A 15,167-nucleotide genomic window follows, 5' to 3' on the forward strand; every position below is an offset into this window, starting at 1 on the left:
GTAAGCAAGTTATAATGCCTCTTCCAAAAGTAACTATAGCTGGCGTATTGCTTACTGAGAATTTGTGAAATGCTAACAGGCCTTGTGATTTGTCCTTTGGGAATATCTGAGATTGTCTTGCCATTGCAGGTTCTTGGGGGGTGAAGGTGGGGAGGAAAAGAGATAATTGTAGTCTTAGGACAAACAATTATTTGCTACTTCCAAGTGAAACAAAAAGGATTTCTGAAGCTTTATATAGTGAGTGGAGGTCAGGGGCTTGTGGAGGAATGGGGAGGGAGAGAATTCCATGCAAAGGTGGGTTTTGGGTGGAGAATTCTGCATGTATGTGGAAGTGGAGGAGTGGGATTCCTGGGGAGAAGAGTTTGGGGAGGGGGAAGGAAATGGGTAGGGAGTTGGGGAATTTAAAGAGGGGGTAATTGGAAATACAAAAAGGGAGTGTCTGGGGGTAGTTGTAAGCAAGGGGTTGCAATAATGGGAATCAGAGTAGCAGCCGTGTTAGTCTGTATCCGCAAAAAGAACAGGAGTACTTGTGGCACCTTAGAGACTAACAAATTTATTAGAGCATAAGCTTTTGTGGACTACAGCCCACTTCTTCGGATGCATACAGAGTGGAATAAATATTGAGGAGATATATATACACACATACAGAGAGCATAAACAGGTGGGAGTTGTCTTACCAACTCTGAGAGGCCAATTAAGTAAGAGAAAAAAAACTTTTGAAGTGATAATCAAGATAGCCCAGTACAGACAGTTTGATAAGAAGTGCGAGAATACTTACAAGGGGAGATAGATTCAATGTTTGTAATGGCTCAGCCATTCCCAGTCCTTATTCAATCCTGAGTTGATTGTGTCTAGTTTGCATATCAATTCCAGCTCAGCAGTCTCTCGTTGGAGTCTGACATCAGGAATCATAATACTCAAAAACCAGTGGGAGAACACTTTAACCTGTCTGCGGGTGGCTATATTACAACAGAAAAACTTCAAAAACAGACTCCAACGAGAGACTGCTGAGCTGGAATTGATATGCAAACTAGACACAATCAACTCAGGATTGAATAAGGACTGGAAATGGCTGAGCCATTACAAACATTGATTCTATCTCCCCTTGTAAGTATGCTCACACTTCTTATCAAACTGTCTGTACTGAGCTATCTTGATTAACACTTCAAAAGTTTTTTTTTCTCTTACTTAATTGGCCTCTCAGAGTTGGTAAGACAACTCCCACCTGTTTATGCTCTCTGTATGTGTGTATATATATCTCCTCAATATTTATTCCACTCTGTATGCATCCGAAGAAGTGGGCTGTAGTCCACGAAAGCTTATGCTCTAATAAATTTTTTAGTCTCTAAGGTGCCACAAGTACTCCTGTTCTTTTTGCTAATAATGGGAATGGGTATCTAATGGGTATCTATCGAAAGGAGGAAGATCAGAGATGAGTGACAGTAGAAGACATAGGGGAAGGTGAGCTTGAAAGATTAGGGGATGTAATGGATGTGTAAGAGACTGAGTTAAGGCATGAGAGCATAGGTGGAAGGGTGATGGATAGGGGGAGAGAGGATGTGATTGAGCTGTCAAAACGCTCCCAGCTACAATCCCAATCTTTCATCAAATCTTCCCCTTTTAACTCTCTCTGCTGGGTGTCCAGTTTCACTCTCAAAAGCAAGTCATCCTATGAAGGGAGAGAGAGTAGACCAGAGAGAAAGGAGGTGGCAGAGGGGTGGTCACCTACAGACACAGGACTTATTTGGGGGAACAAGCCATCAGTGATTCCCTGGGTTTCTCTTTGCCTATAGAGAAAAAGAACCGCCTACCATTTTCAAAATTAAATAAGTAAAACCTTGTGCTAGGTGACTGGCCAATAGCACTATGTCTGTAAGTTTGAACAGCCTCCTTTTGGGGCCTTTCTCGGACTCTCTCCTTCCATAGCATTGCCATCTACTGGTGCGACAGCATCAAGCATGCTGGGAGGTAGCTAGGCAGGTATGACATTGGCAAGGGCAGCGCAGCGAGAGCCTAGACAGGGCCTGCAGAGACTGAGAGCGCTGGGGGCAGTGCAGCCTCCTTGTGCACGAGGAGGGGTGGGGGGGTTAGGGCGCGGACGTGCGGCCCACGTGGTGCAGGGCGCAGTGCGGTTTCCATGGGCACCCAGAGACTCTCCTCTGTGATAAATTTGAAAGTTGTTTTGGAAGCTACTCCCGTGGGGGTAGGAATTTGCTGGTGTGAACGAGTGCCCAGGCCTTGCAATCCCCTCCCCTTCCGGGAGTGTGTCCCACCCTGTGGCACTCATGGCCGCCCGGCTGGTGACGAAGAAGGATCCCGAGTCGGAACCCTTACGAAGCGGAACCTTTCTGCCAGTGCCCGCGTTGGTGGCCGGAGCGGGTTAACGGACATGCTCGCCGGAGCCCTGGTGTGACTGAGGTCCCTCCTCCAGACCTCTCCCCTCGCGTGCTCTGAGTAGAGGCCGAAGATGGCGGCGCCCAGCCGGCGGCTGGAGACGTGTCTGAAGGTGCTAGGTGCTGTCGCGGCCCAGCCGGAGCGCTTCCTCAGGTGAAACTCCCTACCGCGCCCCCCCAGCTTCAGAAATCCCCGACCCGGGGGCAGGCCGCCGCGGCTGCCCTGGATCGCTCATCCCTTGGCCCGGCCCGGGCTGCGCTGTGGGCGCTCCCATTGGACAAGCGCAACAGCCTCCAATAACCTGTCCTGCCCCCTCGTTCCCTTCCCTCATCCCAGGGGAGAGCTTCAGACCTTGGCCACACCCCCTGCTTTGCCCCCTCTGTGCCTTCCCCGGGTAATGACGCCCCGCGGCCGCATTGCCAGCCCCACTCGTGGGGAGGGAGGGGGGATGGTCCTAGCTCCCTGGGATTTTCGCCAGGCCAGAACTTCCTGTTCTGCCATTTGGAATGACCCAGTTAATCTTGATGATTATTATTGTATTAAAAAGCAACAGAGGGTCCTGTGGCACCTTTAAGACTAACAGAAGTATTGGGAGCATAAGCTTTCGTGAGTAAGAACCTGAAGAAGTGAGGTTCTTACCCACGAAAGCTTATGCTCCCAATACTTCTGTTAGTCTTAAAGGTGCCACAGGACCCTCTGTTGCTTTTTACAGATTCAGACTAACACGGCTACCCCTCTGATACTATCATTTTATTGTATTTCGGAAGCACTTTGGGGCCGCAGTCATAGATCAGGACCCCATTTTGCTAGGTGCTGTACAAATACCTTCATTAAAAAGAAGTGTCTAGTACTCATGGTTGCAGGGGAAAGCTTGAAAATGTGATCTGAATATAATGTAAAAGTTTAGAAACAAGAAATAATTTTTAAAATCTTATTATTAAGATAATCTCATGATTTTGAGGACTTGATCTGTGATTTTTCAAGACTCGGGACCGGCAGTGCTTTGTTAGCCTACCCAACCTTGTCTTCTGTGTTAGGGAGAAAGTGTCTATAGGTTTCACTTGCACGATTAAAATGAACTGTTTAATTGTAGAAATAAAACTAACTTTAAATGGGCCTAAATCTGTTTTTTGTCTTTGGGGAAAGATTTAATTTAGGTATATGTAAAAGCTCAAACAATTCTGTGGCCTTCTGTTGATGTGATGATTGAGTTAAAGTTAAAAAAGGGACTTTAAATTTCATTGAAACACACAGAGTAAAATCCTTTTTAGCAAGGGGGAGATATTTTAAAAACTACTTGTAAATGAGGAAATCTTTGTATATGTGAGTAAGACTTGGGGCATGCCTGAATTCTACACAGCAACTGTAATTTAGGCCTTCATTCCACAATTGGATGGCACTCTGCATGAATCTGGTTGCAGGATTGGGGACCTTAGGTTTTATCCTATGAGAATTTCCATTATGACCCCTTTGGGTTGTGTTTTGAGCTATTTTGAATAGATTACCAAGAGTATATTTAAAATTTGAAGAAAACTTAAAAACAAATGTATTTTGAGAAAAAGATGACAAACTAGTTAATCCCTAAGCAATTTTTTATAGGGAAAACTATGGTTAAGATGACATCCCCCTTGCTCGGCTGCTAGGTGGAGGTGTGCAGGCACCACCACCGCAGCTCCCATTGGCTACGGTTCCCAGCCAATGGGTGTTGCAAAGCAAGTGCTCTGGGTGGAGGCAGTGCACAGAGCTGCCTGGCCACGCCTTTGCCTAACTGCTGAGCGAGGGGGACATTGCCGCTTCTGAGGCGCCCCCGTCCCATGCCCCAACCCCCTCCCACACTCAAACTCTGCTACAGCTTGGGGGCAAGGGGTGGTGGCCCAAGTGGTCGGTGCGACTGGCGAGGTGGCTGCCTGAGGTGCTCCTGGGCCAGGTGCATCAAACGCTGCAGAAGTCACAGAAAGTCACTGAATCGGTGACTTCCGTGACAAACCCACAGCCTTAACTATGGTCCATTTCATTTCAGTACCTCTAGGTATGTGTTACACATTTTAAAGCTTGAGCTTAATTATATACTTTTATTTCAAAGGATTTTACTAATAGGACTGCAAATGCTGTGTAATAAACAAAGTAAAACCTGCAGTTGTTGAAGAGCAACCAGGCATTTGCTGCAAAAACACTGAACAGACATAAAGGGACCATCAGAGGAACCATTTGGTAAAGCTCGCACTCAACAGCTGAACTCCAGAAATATCTAAAAAAGAAACAATCTTAAGATTATACAAAAAGAAGAACAGGAGTACTTGTGGCACCTTAGAGACTAACAAATTTATTATTTAATAAATTTGTTAGCCTCTAAGGTGCCACAAGTACTCCTGTTCTTCTTTTTGCGGATACAGACTAACACGGCTGCTACTCTGAAACAAGATTATACAAGTTTCCCTTTGTAAAAATGCATTTGTCATAACTCAGATTGCTTTCTAATTGACTTTTGAATTTTAACATTTTTTCAGTTTGCTATTGTTATGTGCAGTGATGTTTTTAATTTTGTTTTTATCAGTGTGCAAGATGGACTGGCTGCAGACTTCAGTTCATTGACAAAGACTCTTTATGATTTGCATAAAGCACTAGGGACAAAACTAGTGCGTGGGAGTCCTTTAAAAAAACTGGTAATAGAAAACTTTGATGAAGAACAGATCTGGCAACAAATAGAACTACAGAATAATGCAGTTCTAGACTACTTCAAGAAAGCTGTTGCTAGAGATGTTAAAGACAAAGATCTCTACCTTTTCCCAGCCCAAGAAGAGGATGACTTTGAGGCAGACACTAGCAGTGATAAGCAAATGGAACAAGAAGATAGCATGGAAGCAGAACCTGCCTGTATTGAAGATGAAAGTGAGGCTAAAGAAAAGCAAAGTAAATCCAAAGCAAGGAAAAGGCAGCTATGTAGTGATGAGGATTCAGATGTTGACTTTGATGTTGATGAGCTAGAGCAACAGATTCAAAAGTTGAAGAAGACTACCTGGAAAAAATCAAGAGAAAAGTCCATAGTGGATGATAAATTTTTCAGCTTGGCTGAGATGGAAGCCTTTTTGGAAGATGTAGAGAAAGAAGAAAGCAAGAAGAAGGATGATGATGAGGAGGAGGAGGATGAGATTGATTATTTTGAAGATGTTCTTTCTGATGAGGATGAAGAAGAATCTGAAAAAGATAAAATCAAGGTAAGGATATATGCATCCAGAATTAGAAACACTTTTTTGTCACAAGCCAGTATAATTGAAATTAGCTTAAAAAACTGACTTGAAATTGCAGTTCAAATTGGAAACAAAATGCAGACTTTTTTAAAAAGTGTAATTAACCATTGAACCAATTTAACAAGGTTTTGGTGGGTTCTCGTTACTTTAAATCTTAAGATCAAGATCAGATGCCAAAAGATGTGCTGTTAATTCAACCACAAATTATTAGGCTGAAAGCAGGAATTACTAGATGAAATTCTATAGCCTGTATTATGCAGGAGATCAGACTACATTATCATAAATATGTGGGATCAAATAAACAAGTCCCTATTTTGAAGAGTTTACAACCTACATTTGGATGGATCTTCATGCCTGTGCAGCATTTTACTGAAGTCGTAGGGACTCTTCATGAGTATAGAGGTCTGCCCATGTGGATCCCTAGCGGAAGTAGGGCCCAACTTAAGACAAAACAGGTGGAGGTGATAAACTCTGAGAGGTAGAGAGAGGAAAGGACAGGGTCCCATGGTCACTTGGGTGAGTAGTATATGTATTGTAAGGGTTTGTAGATTTTTGTTTTGTTTTTAATCTAAGGCTGTGAATAAACTTGAGCTGCTGTATTCTGGCTTGAAAATTACTTTCAGGTTTTCTTGACTAACATTGCTTGTGACAATTCTGTTCTTTCAGTATCTTATTTGTGATATAACAAGAGAAAAATAATGTGCTTCTGGAAGTGATAAACTGATGCATTTTACAGCCGTTTGTTATGTTGTCAGGGATTAATGAGCTACCCCACACATCTCAGCAAATATGTCAGTTGTTAAAATATACTGCTTTTCTGCTCCTTGGTCTCTGAGCAAATTAAAATAGAATTGACTATTAATTGACGACATTAAAAATGTCTCACTTCGACTAAGGCCACTGTCTACCAGACCAATGGTTAATGTTGAAATCCATTGAATTCCCATTGCAGATCTTACACTGCAGGTATATATAACATGGTCCTCATGGAAATGAAAAATTCTTAGTCACTTAGACTTGTCACTTTCACTGGGTAACCTCTTATTTTCTCCTCTCTCCAGCCAGGTAAAAGTTCTAGAAATTTGAAATATAAAGATTTCTTTGACCCTATTGATGACAATGATGACCTAGCTAATGACAGTGAAAATGATCAGAATGATGAAGGTGACACTGACGAGGAGGATGAAGAAGGCATTTTTGATGAGTATGTACACTTGAATGATTTGTAACTGTTCTGTGGGATCTGTCAGTTATTTGAATTGTCACTGACAATGTGACACCATCTCTTAAACAGAAAATAAAATGGAAATTTAGGAATCTCTTTGGCAGAGGTAATATTATATTAAGGAAGGAACAGACTTTTAAAACTTGTACCAAGTATTTCATTATCTGTTAATGTGCTTGTTTTTGGCTTTCTGTAATGTCAGTGTAATGTGTTCACTAATTAACTACTTTTTGACTTGGAAAAGAAGAGTTTTATTCTTGAAATACTGTTTTATTGTTGAAATACTGTTTTATTGTTGCCCTGTGGGATTTGAGTAAATGACTTTAACTAAATGAATTATGTATTGCTTCAGCTGGGGAGGCATATCTCCACTAGATATGTAGGTTGTCACCCAAAAGCCTACCTTTCTGGTTATGTTAAGTCTTAAGAAAAGTGCAGTAAAAGTTTTTGGGAATCTCTGAAAATGTATTGTGGTACAGTACCTTCCCTCTCAACTTGTGTATATTTAATTTTAAATATTAACTTTAATACAATTTTATATCTAGTTGCAATAATAGGTGGGCAGCATTATTACCTAAAAAGGGGGAGCTTTTTACCTGTAGCTTGTATGATATATTAAACAATAAATTTCTCAAGCATGTACTACTTCCATTTATGTAACGGCATTTTAATGTTTATAGGTTTGAGGAAAATAATGAAATGGACATAATGGAGAAGAATGAGAAAGCTAAAGAAGTCTCTAAAAAAGTTACTTTTAACTTACCAGAGGATAGTGAAAAAGAAGACGATACAGATATACCAGATGAGAAGAGAACTGATCCCATTGGAATAAAATCTTCTTTTGAGAAAAGGCAGGAAAAGGTAACTAAGATGTTCTAGTATCCCTTCCCGAGCAATTGATTTGAAGTTTTCTGCTTAAACTTGAGCCAAAGACATGTATGTTACTAATAAGTTGATTGTATTTGTAAATATCATTTTTAGGAGAAATATGATCAAATAGTGGCATATTTACAGACAGATAAGGCAAAAGGTGTGTAAAGAATCTAGAAATACCTAGAGTAATTATTCATATTCTTTACTCTAACTTGATTTTCCCTTTGTTGCTAAGCAAGTGCATTTAACTTAAAATTTTCTGAAAGTTTAAAAAAAAAATTAATCTTTCAGATGCATGAAAAAATTAAATCTCTAGAAAAGGAGTTGTTGGAGGAAAAACCTTGGCAGCTTACAGGAGAAGTGACTGGACAAAAACGACCTGAAAACAGTCTTTTGGAGGAATCTTTACTCTTTGACCATGCAGTCAGAATGGGTAAATACTGTTATGCTAAATTTCAGACATTGTTAGATAATTTGTTTGTTTTACTGGTGTAGGTGGTGCACAAATGCGGTCTTTTTTTTTTTTTTTCCCCCATCCTCCCTCCACCATCATTTTAAACTTGTCAAACATTGCTCAAACTGTGCCTAAACTAGAATATTTATAAGGACATATTTTCCCCCATAGAAATTTCATTGCCTCACCCATTTGTTGAACTTTCAGATGTGAACTAAGCTTTATCAAATGAGAATGACCCATTGTTTGTGTCCGCTTATTTATAGGGCAAACACAACTTGGTTATCTTTCTCAAATTTTCATACTATGCAATTTTTCCTGAGGAAATAAACCTACTAGCCTGCCTAATCATCTTCATTCCAGGCCAATATGCCTCTCTAAAGTACTGTATATATTTTCTAGCATTTTTCAGTCTTTTGTTTTTGTTTAGAGAACAAGCGGTACCAGTTAAAATCAATGCAAAAATAATATCTCCAGAACTGTTAATCTCCTTTCATTTAATGAATGATTTAGTTTCTAAATACTTGGTGGTGGTGTTTATTTTTTTGCCCTCTTAGCTCCTGTGATCACAGAGGAAACCACCTTTCAGCTTGAAGATCTTATCAAACAGAGGATAAAAGATCAGGTTAATAAGATTTGCCTTCACCTCTTTGTTTTATTTGGAAGCTTAAATATTTCAACAAAATCAAATCCTAAACACTGTCGGGTACATTCAAATGTATTTGTATTAACTTGCAGTTTTGGGGGCACAGGAATGAATTCCAAGCATGAGTTTAAGGTCCTTAGTTTTTTAGGTGTCGGTTTGTCTCCTGAGCATTTCCAGAAGAAATAAAATACCTGAATATTGCTTTTGCTTAATGCTGACAGTGTATTCTTAATGATTCCGTTCTGTGTCCTTTTGGGGGCTATAACTAAGCTGTATGTCTGTCACGGATTCCATGACTTTCCATGACTTCTTCTGTGACTGGCTCTGGGGCAGCCCGAGCAGATCAGGCAGCCCTGGAGACAGCCGATTGGCTGCTGCTGGAGCAGTCTCTGGCCACTGTTTGCGCGCCTTTTCCCCCCCCCCCCCGCAGCAGTTTGGGTGGGGGGCTCAGAGCTGGGGGTTGGGGGCAGGGTGGCGCTTACCGTGGGGGGGCTCCCCGGAAGCAGCCGGTACGTTCCTGCAGCTCCTAGCCGCCGCCACCCCCACCCCCCCACCCCCCCCGGCACCAGCGGTGCCCCTGGGCTGCCACGTCCAGAGCACCCCCAGCCCAAGTTGTAATTTAATTAATTATATAGTAAAACTCATGGACAGCTCACAGGTCGTGAATTTTTGTTTACTGCCTGTGACTTGTCCATGACTTTTACTAAAAATACCCGTGACTAAAACATAGGCTTAGCTATAACATATCTCAATTAGATAGATAATTAAAATTGCCCTCACAGTTTAAAGATTCAGCTATAAAAGGACTACTTTGGAGTTGTGTACATGGCATTTATATAATGGATATGCAAATCTCTATTTAATAATCTCTACTCAGAATATTAACTAAGAATAATTTTTTTCAGAATATATTAAACCGATCCGGTGGGTAAATAAGTATAGTATAATAATTTTTTTTATTTTAATTGCACAGAAACCATATTGCTGTTTATAATTCATATTAAAGTACTTTCAAAAATGTTATTCTTGGTTGTTAATTAGTATACCATCTTTGGTTGTATCTGTGCAAAAAAAGACTGGCGAGTAGATGAGGGTGTCTATCCTTCAATCTTGTTTAACAAGCTTTTTTGGTGTAAGCTTTTTTGGAGTAAATACAATTCCTTAAAAGATACTATCTTAACTATAGTGTGGTGTTGGCAATTACTGAATCTGCTAAAGTTGTGGCAAAATAAAAGGTAGCTCCCATTGTATAAAAAATTGCCCTTGGCTGTTGGGTTCAATGCAATGTTGGAAAATCAAGTTAATGTGCTAGCTGAAACAACAAACAAGATGTCTGATAGAATGTGATGTATAATCATAGAATATCAGAGTTGGAAGGGACCTCAGGAGGTCATCTAGTCCAACCCCCTGCTCAAAGCAGGACCAATCCCCAGACAGATTTTTGCCCCAGATCCCTAAATCGCCCTCTCAAGGATTGAACTCTCAACCCTGGGTTTAGCAGGCCAATGCTCAAACCACTGAGCTATAAAAATGGTCTGTTAAAGCTTATTTGATGCAATTGCATCTTAACTATTTTATGGTTTTGTCTTAGGCTTGGGATGATGTAATACGTAAAGAAAAACCAAAAGAGGATGCCTTTGAATACAAGAAGCGTCTAACTCTGGATCATGAAAAGAGCAAATTGAGTCTTGCTGAAATCTATGAGCAGGAGTATTTGACACTCAACCAAGTAAGTTACGATAATGGGGGGGGGAGAGAGAGAGAGACACACACACACACACACACACACACACCCCACACCCATTGCTGTTGGTTAGAAAAATCAAATCATGACTGCTTGAAAGTTTTATTTTTTATTTTTAAACACTGAACTGCCATAAGTATTGGGAAATCCTGTTGTGTTCAATCAGTACAACCCAGGAAACTGAACTGATACCAAAAATTCAACATTTACTGTTAAATTTGCACAAATATTGACAAGACAGAATCATTGTCTTAAAATGTGGCATAAAAATAATAGAAAGAAGTTACATTCTGGAACAGTGATTGCTTTAAAAAAAGTCCATCAGGGGAGATTAATATTGGACCATCTTTTACATAACTCAGATTTGATACAATTGTTCTCCTATTTTGATTAAACCACTCCAGTTTATACCATCAGAATAATTATTTGGCTGACCCCTTTGAATTCACGGATAATGCAAATCCTTTAAATCAATTAAAAATATTCTGAGTTCAGTAAATCTCAGACTTGATCTACTAAGGCTTTTATTTTAATCTTCTTTACTACATCTAATGGGAGTGTGGAGCAACAGAAATTCACATGTGAATTTGGTTTAAACTGAATAAATAGGAGCCTAAACTTCCTTAACTTCCCCTTCTCTAGCCAACTTCACATGATATTTGAGCTGCACAGCCACTTACCAATGTGAAATATCATCCCAGAATTTAATCCACTGAGTCTGAGACTCTGGGCTCCTGAGTGGTGTTCTGAGTCTGAGAGGTTTTTTTCAAACACACAAGTAAGAGTTAGGTACCTACCTCCCCTTGATTTTCAGTGGAAGTTGGGTGCGTGACTCCCACTTCTCTTTGGAAATCTTCCCCTCAGCTGTTCACATATTGAAGATCATTTAAATCCTCTGTGGCTCAATGTACCCATCTGTAGTACAAATCCGTGGATGTCCCCTTTATATCCATGGACCATGTTTGCAGATCAGATGCAGATACAAATTTTGTATTCGTGCAGGGCTCTATCCATCTGTAAAATAGGTATAAACTACATACTGCAGCATTATGAGCTATAATGTAAAGTGCTCTAATATCTTTATATGCAAGTTTCTTGAAGTGATTTTTCTATTAACATTATGATGTTTGTTGTTGTTTATTTATTTATTAACAGCAAAAAACTGAAGAGGAAGAAAATCCTGAACACGTAGAAATTCAGAAAATGATGGACTCACTCTTCCTAAAATTGGATGCTCTTTCCAACTTCCACTTCACACCTAAACCAGTGAGTCCATTAGTTTTTCACACTTCATACAATAAAATATGTTTGGGAAATAGGCAGTAAAGTGAGGGATACTTCCAATGCAATTGCTTGTTGAGTATTTCAGAAACATATTATAATCAGCCTTAATATAAATGGGAATGTATTTAGTGTGACTTAATTCAGTTAGTAATATATTGCTGTGGCATGATATTCATGTACATAAATGACATTTTCTTCTTTTTAGCCCGTGCCAGAGGTTAAAATCATTTCAAATCTTCCAGCTATAATTATGGAAGAAGTAGCACCAGTTAGCGTTAGTGATGCAGCTCTCCTGGCTCCAGAGGAGGTTAAGGTAAGAAATTTAATCTAGAGCTGCAGACAGGCTTCCTTTTGTGTCTGTACGTTGCGGATACCCTGCACCCTCAGAACAGAGAACTCCTTTTCTGTGACATTCTTCTCTTGGAACCCCCTTCATAGAGATTTAAGGAATTCCAGCACAGTGAAGTCAGAGGAGCTAGCTTGGCTTAACTAGATTTGACTGCCTTCCTCGCCACCTGCTGAGCTTCCTTTTCAGCATAGGTTATTCTATTTTTGAAAATTACCCTACTATGTAGATGGTTTGACTGCCTAATACTCTCTTAATTGTTAAGAAATGTCCTATGCCTAATCTGCATTACTCTGTCTTTAGCTTTAGACAGTTACTCATCTGCCTTTGTTTTCGTGTGTGTGTGTGTGTGTATAAAAAAATAAATAAAGTTAAGGGAGGTGGGAAAATATACATGCATAATATAATCTGTAGGAATTTTTAGTTCCCATGAGTGAGTTATGCCATTTGGGCTCCTCTGTTTTACTAACTCAGGCACATTCTCAGTCGCAGGAAGCTGGGTACAGGAGAGATGAAATAAACACAAAGACTACTTTGTGTGAGAGATGAATAGTGTTACTTCTGCTGGCTAGTCAATGAAATGTATAGCAAGGGTGCCCATTCTGTTCGTACTTGTCACTAGCCTAGATAGCACTTTTGGATCCAAAATTATGCAGTTCTCTTTCTAGGAAAAGAGTAAAGCTGGAGATGTGAAAACAGATGCAGAAAAGACTACCACAGACAAAAAACGAGACCGAAGAAAGAAGAAGCTTCACAGACGTATGAAGCTAAGGGAGAAGAAGCAGCGTCAAAAACTCCTGGAAAAAACAAAGCCAGAACAAGGCGCGCAACTCAGCAAACAAGCTGTTGCGGCAAAATTAAAAAAGCTCACCAAAGATGGCAAAACAACTTTGCTCAAGGTAAGACTGTCTTACATAGTCTAGTAGTAAATTTCAAATGTATCTGTAGTAATTGTGCTGGGCGGCACACCAGCTGCTTTGTCCCATCCTGTGTGTTCTCTCTCTCTCTTCTCTTCCCCCCCCCCCCCCCCTTCCACCCCTGGTGTAAAGCAACCCTGCTCCCAAATAGCATGCGCTATCACAGGAATTCCTTTGCTGTCATCTTTCCTCTGCAACCAGCTCATGGGATGTGGTTGTGGGCATTCCTACACCCTGGTGAACTCCAGTTTCTGTATTGATTCCTTGGGATGTTAAGGCTATTTTAAACCTGTGCCAGGGACTAGTCCTGTCCAGATCCAACTACCAGTATTGGTAGAAGGCAAAGAATGCCTTTTTATTCATACCTGGGCTGAGCACTTCCTTGACAGAGAATGTGGCCCAAGGTGTCCATATTTAATTTCAAAACAGAGAAGGTCTGACCAGTTATGTTTGTTGATATTTGCAGTGTTTGTGTTATATTTGTGTTATCTGTTCTATAGATTTTGTTTTGTTTTTACCTTGAATAAACTATGGTGATTTTAAATGATAGGAATATTTACATAGATGATTTCTTCTGCAATTGCTGTATCCGCATGAGGATATCTTGTAATATTTAAAAGCATCTTGCCCATTCCTTTAGTATGTGCAAATAACTTAATCTGTGGATCCAGCAAAGAAAATGTGAACTGTAAAACTGTAATTTTGGAATTAATCTTTAATCTAAAGTATAAGTGACACGCACTATTTATATTCTGTTCTGCTTTATTTCAAAATTCACAATCTGAGCTGCGATCTTGGGGGGAAGGGGGGGAATTGCATACGTGCTTAATTTTATGCATGTGAGTAGTTCCATCAAACTCAATGGAATTACTTGCATGCCTAAGTAGTTGGATGATCAGGACCTAGCTAGTTCCTCCTGAGCTTTATAGATATAATTCAGAATAGTACTTTAAATTCAAACAAAAAATAACATCAAATGTTACAAGAACAAATACTTATTGTATGGGACTTCTTTGTAACACCAAAATATTGATCTTGTATCTTGAATATAGTAAAATATTAAATCTATATAGTTCCTTAGGGGTTTACCATGTACAAGAGACCATTAATTCCTAATATTAGATGTTTTTAAAACAGGGAAAAGAGAATATGGAAAGTAGTTATCCTTAATACATCTAAAACATTTGTGCATTTGCACTTTTTTATTTTTGTAAATGCAATAAATCTGTATTTCTCTAGTGGGACTGATAATATCCAAGGATTCATTCCTGGATTTGCATATATACTTCTCATTAACATTAATAAGTATTAAGCATATGCATGAAGAGGGAACACATCCCTTATCTTTTGAAATTACAGTATAACAAAAACCCAGGATGGCATAACAGATGTCTGCAAATCAGTTATCAATTAGATTATAAGTATGGTATATTTAAAATAAAAAAGGTTGTTTAACTAGTAATTGTGTAGTTACATCAGTCCTGTCCATTGGAACATTTGCTATCTTGTCCTTTATTATAATAAACACTTTGTCTATTAACAGGATGACGGTAAAGACAAGGCTTTGAAATCATCTCGAGCATTCTTTTCTCAATTACAAGATCAAGTAAAAATGCAAATCAAAGGTGCAAAGAAAATACAGAAGACACAGCAAGAAATTTCTGCTCAAAAACTTAAATTATAATACATTTTATACATGCTATACCTTGTATATATTAAAGTAAATGTTTCTAATTTGTTAACATTGCACTTTGAATAGTAGCTTTTATTTTATATAGTGCTTGAAAATCTTCTGTAAGTTGAAGTTCAGTTGAGTGTCTTTCCTGCTGCAAGTGATGAAAATGTGCTAGACTGTTCATGCTCTTTCTTTCAGCCTTCTACTTACTTTTTTTTCTGCTAGGAATTCAGTCTGTCTTCTTCCTCTAAAATGGATGGGCAAACTTTTGGCCTGAGGGCCACATCTGGGTGGGGAAATTGCATGCAGGGCAGGGGTTGGAGTGTGGGAGGGGGTGCGGGGTGTATGAGGGAGCTCAGAG

The 15,167-nt window shown here is 39.7% G+C and overlaps 1 protein-coding gene across 1 annotated transcript; it reads left to right on the forward strand.

The window, feature by feature from the left end:
* Positions 1 to 1,948: 1,948 nt before the first annotated feature.
* On the forward strand, positions 1,949 to 14,878 carry MPHOSPH10 (M-phase phosphoprotein 10). Its single transcript, XM_005285000.5, has 11 exons — positions 1,949 to 2,547; positions 4,949 to 5,609; positions 6,704 to 6,846; positions 7,548 to 7,728; positions 8,032 to 8,173; positions 8,752 to 8,819; positions 10,432 to 10,569; positions 11,740 to 11,850; positions 12,074 to 12,181; positions 12,883 to 13,113; positions 14,675 to 14,878. Exons 1-11 carry the CDS (start codon positions 2,468 to 2,470, stop codon positions 14,813 to 14,815), a joined length of 2,004 nt encoding a protein of 667 aa, XP_005285057.2. The 5' UTR covers positions 1,949 to 2,467; the 3' UTR covers positions 14,816 to 14,878.
* The last annotated feature ends 289 nt before the right edge of the window (positions 14,879 to 15,167 follow it).

This window comes from Chrysemys picta, chromosome 10, assembly GCF_011386835.1.
Source record: "Chrysemys picta bellii isolate R12L10 chromosome 10, ASM1138683v2, whole genome shotgun sequence".
In the NCBI taxonomy this organism is placed as follows: Eukaryota; Metazoa; Chordata; order Testudines; family Emydidae; genus Chrysemys; species Chrysemys picta.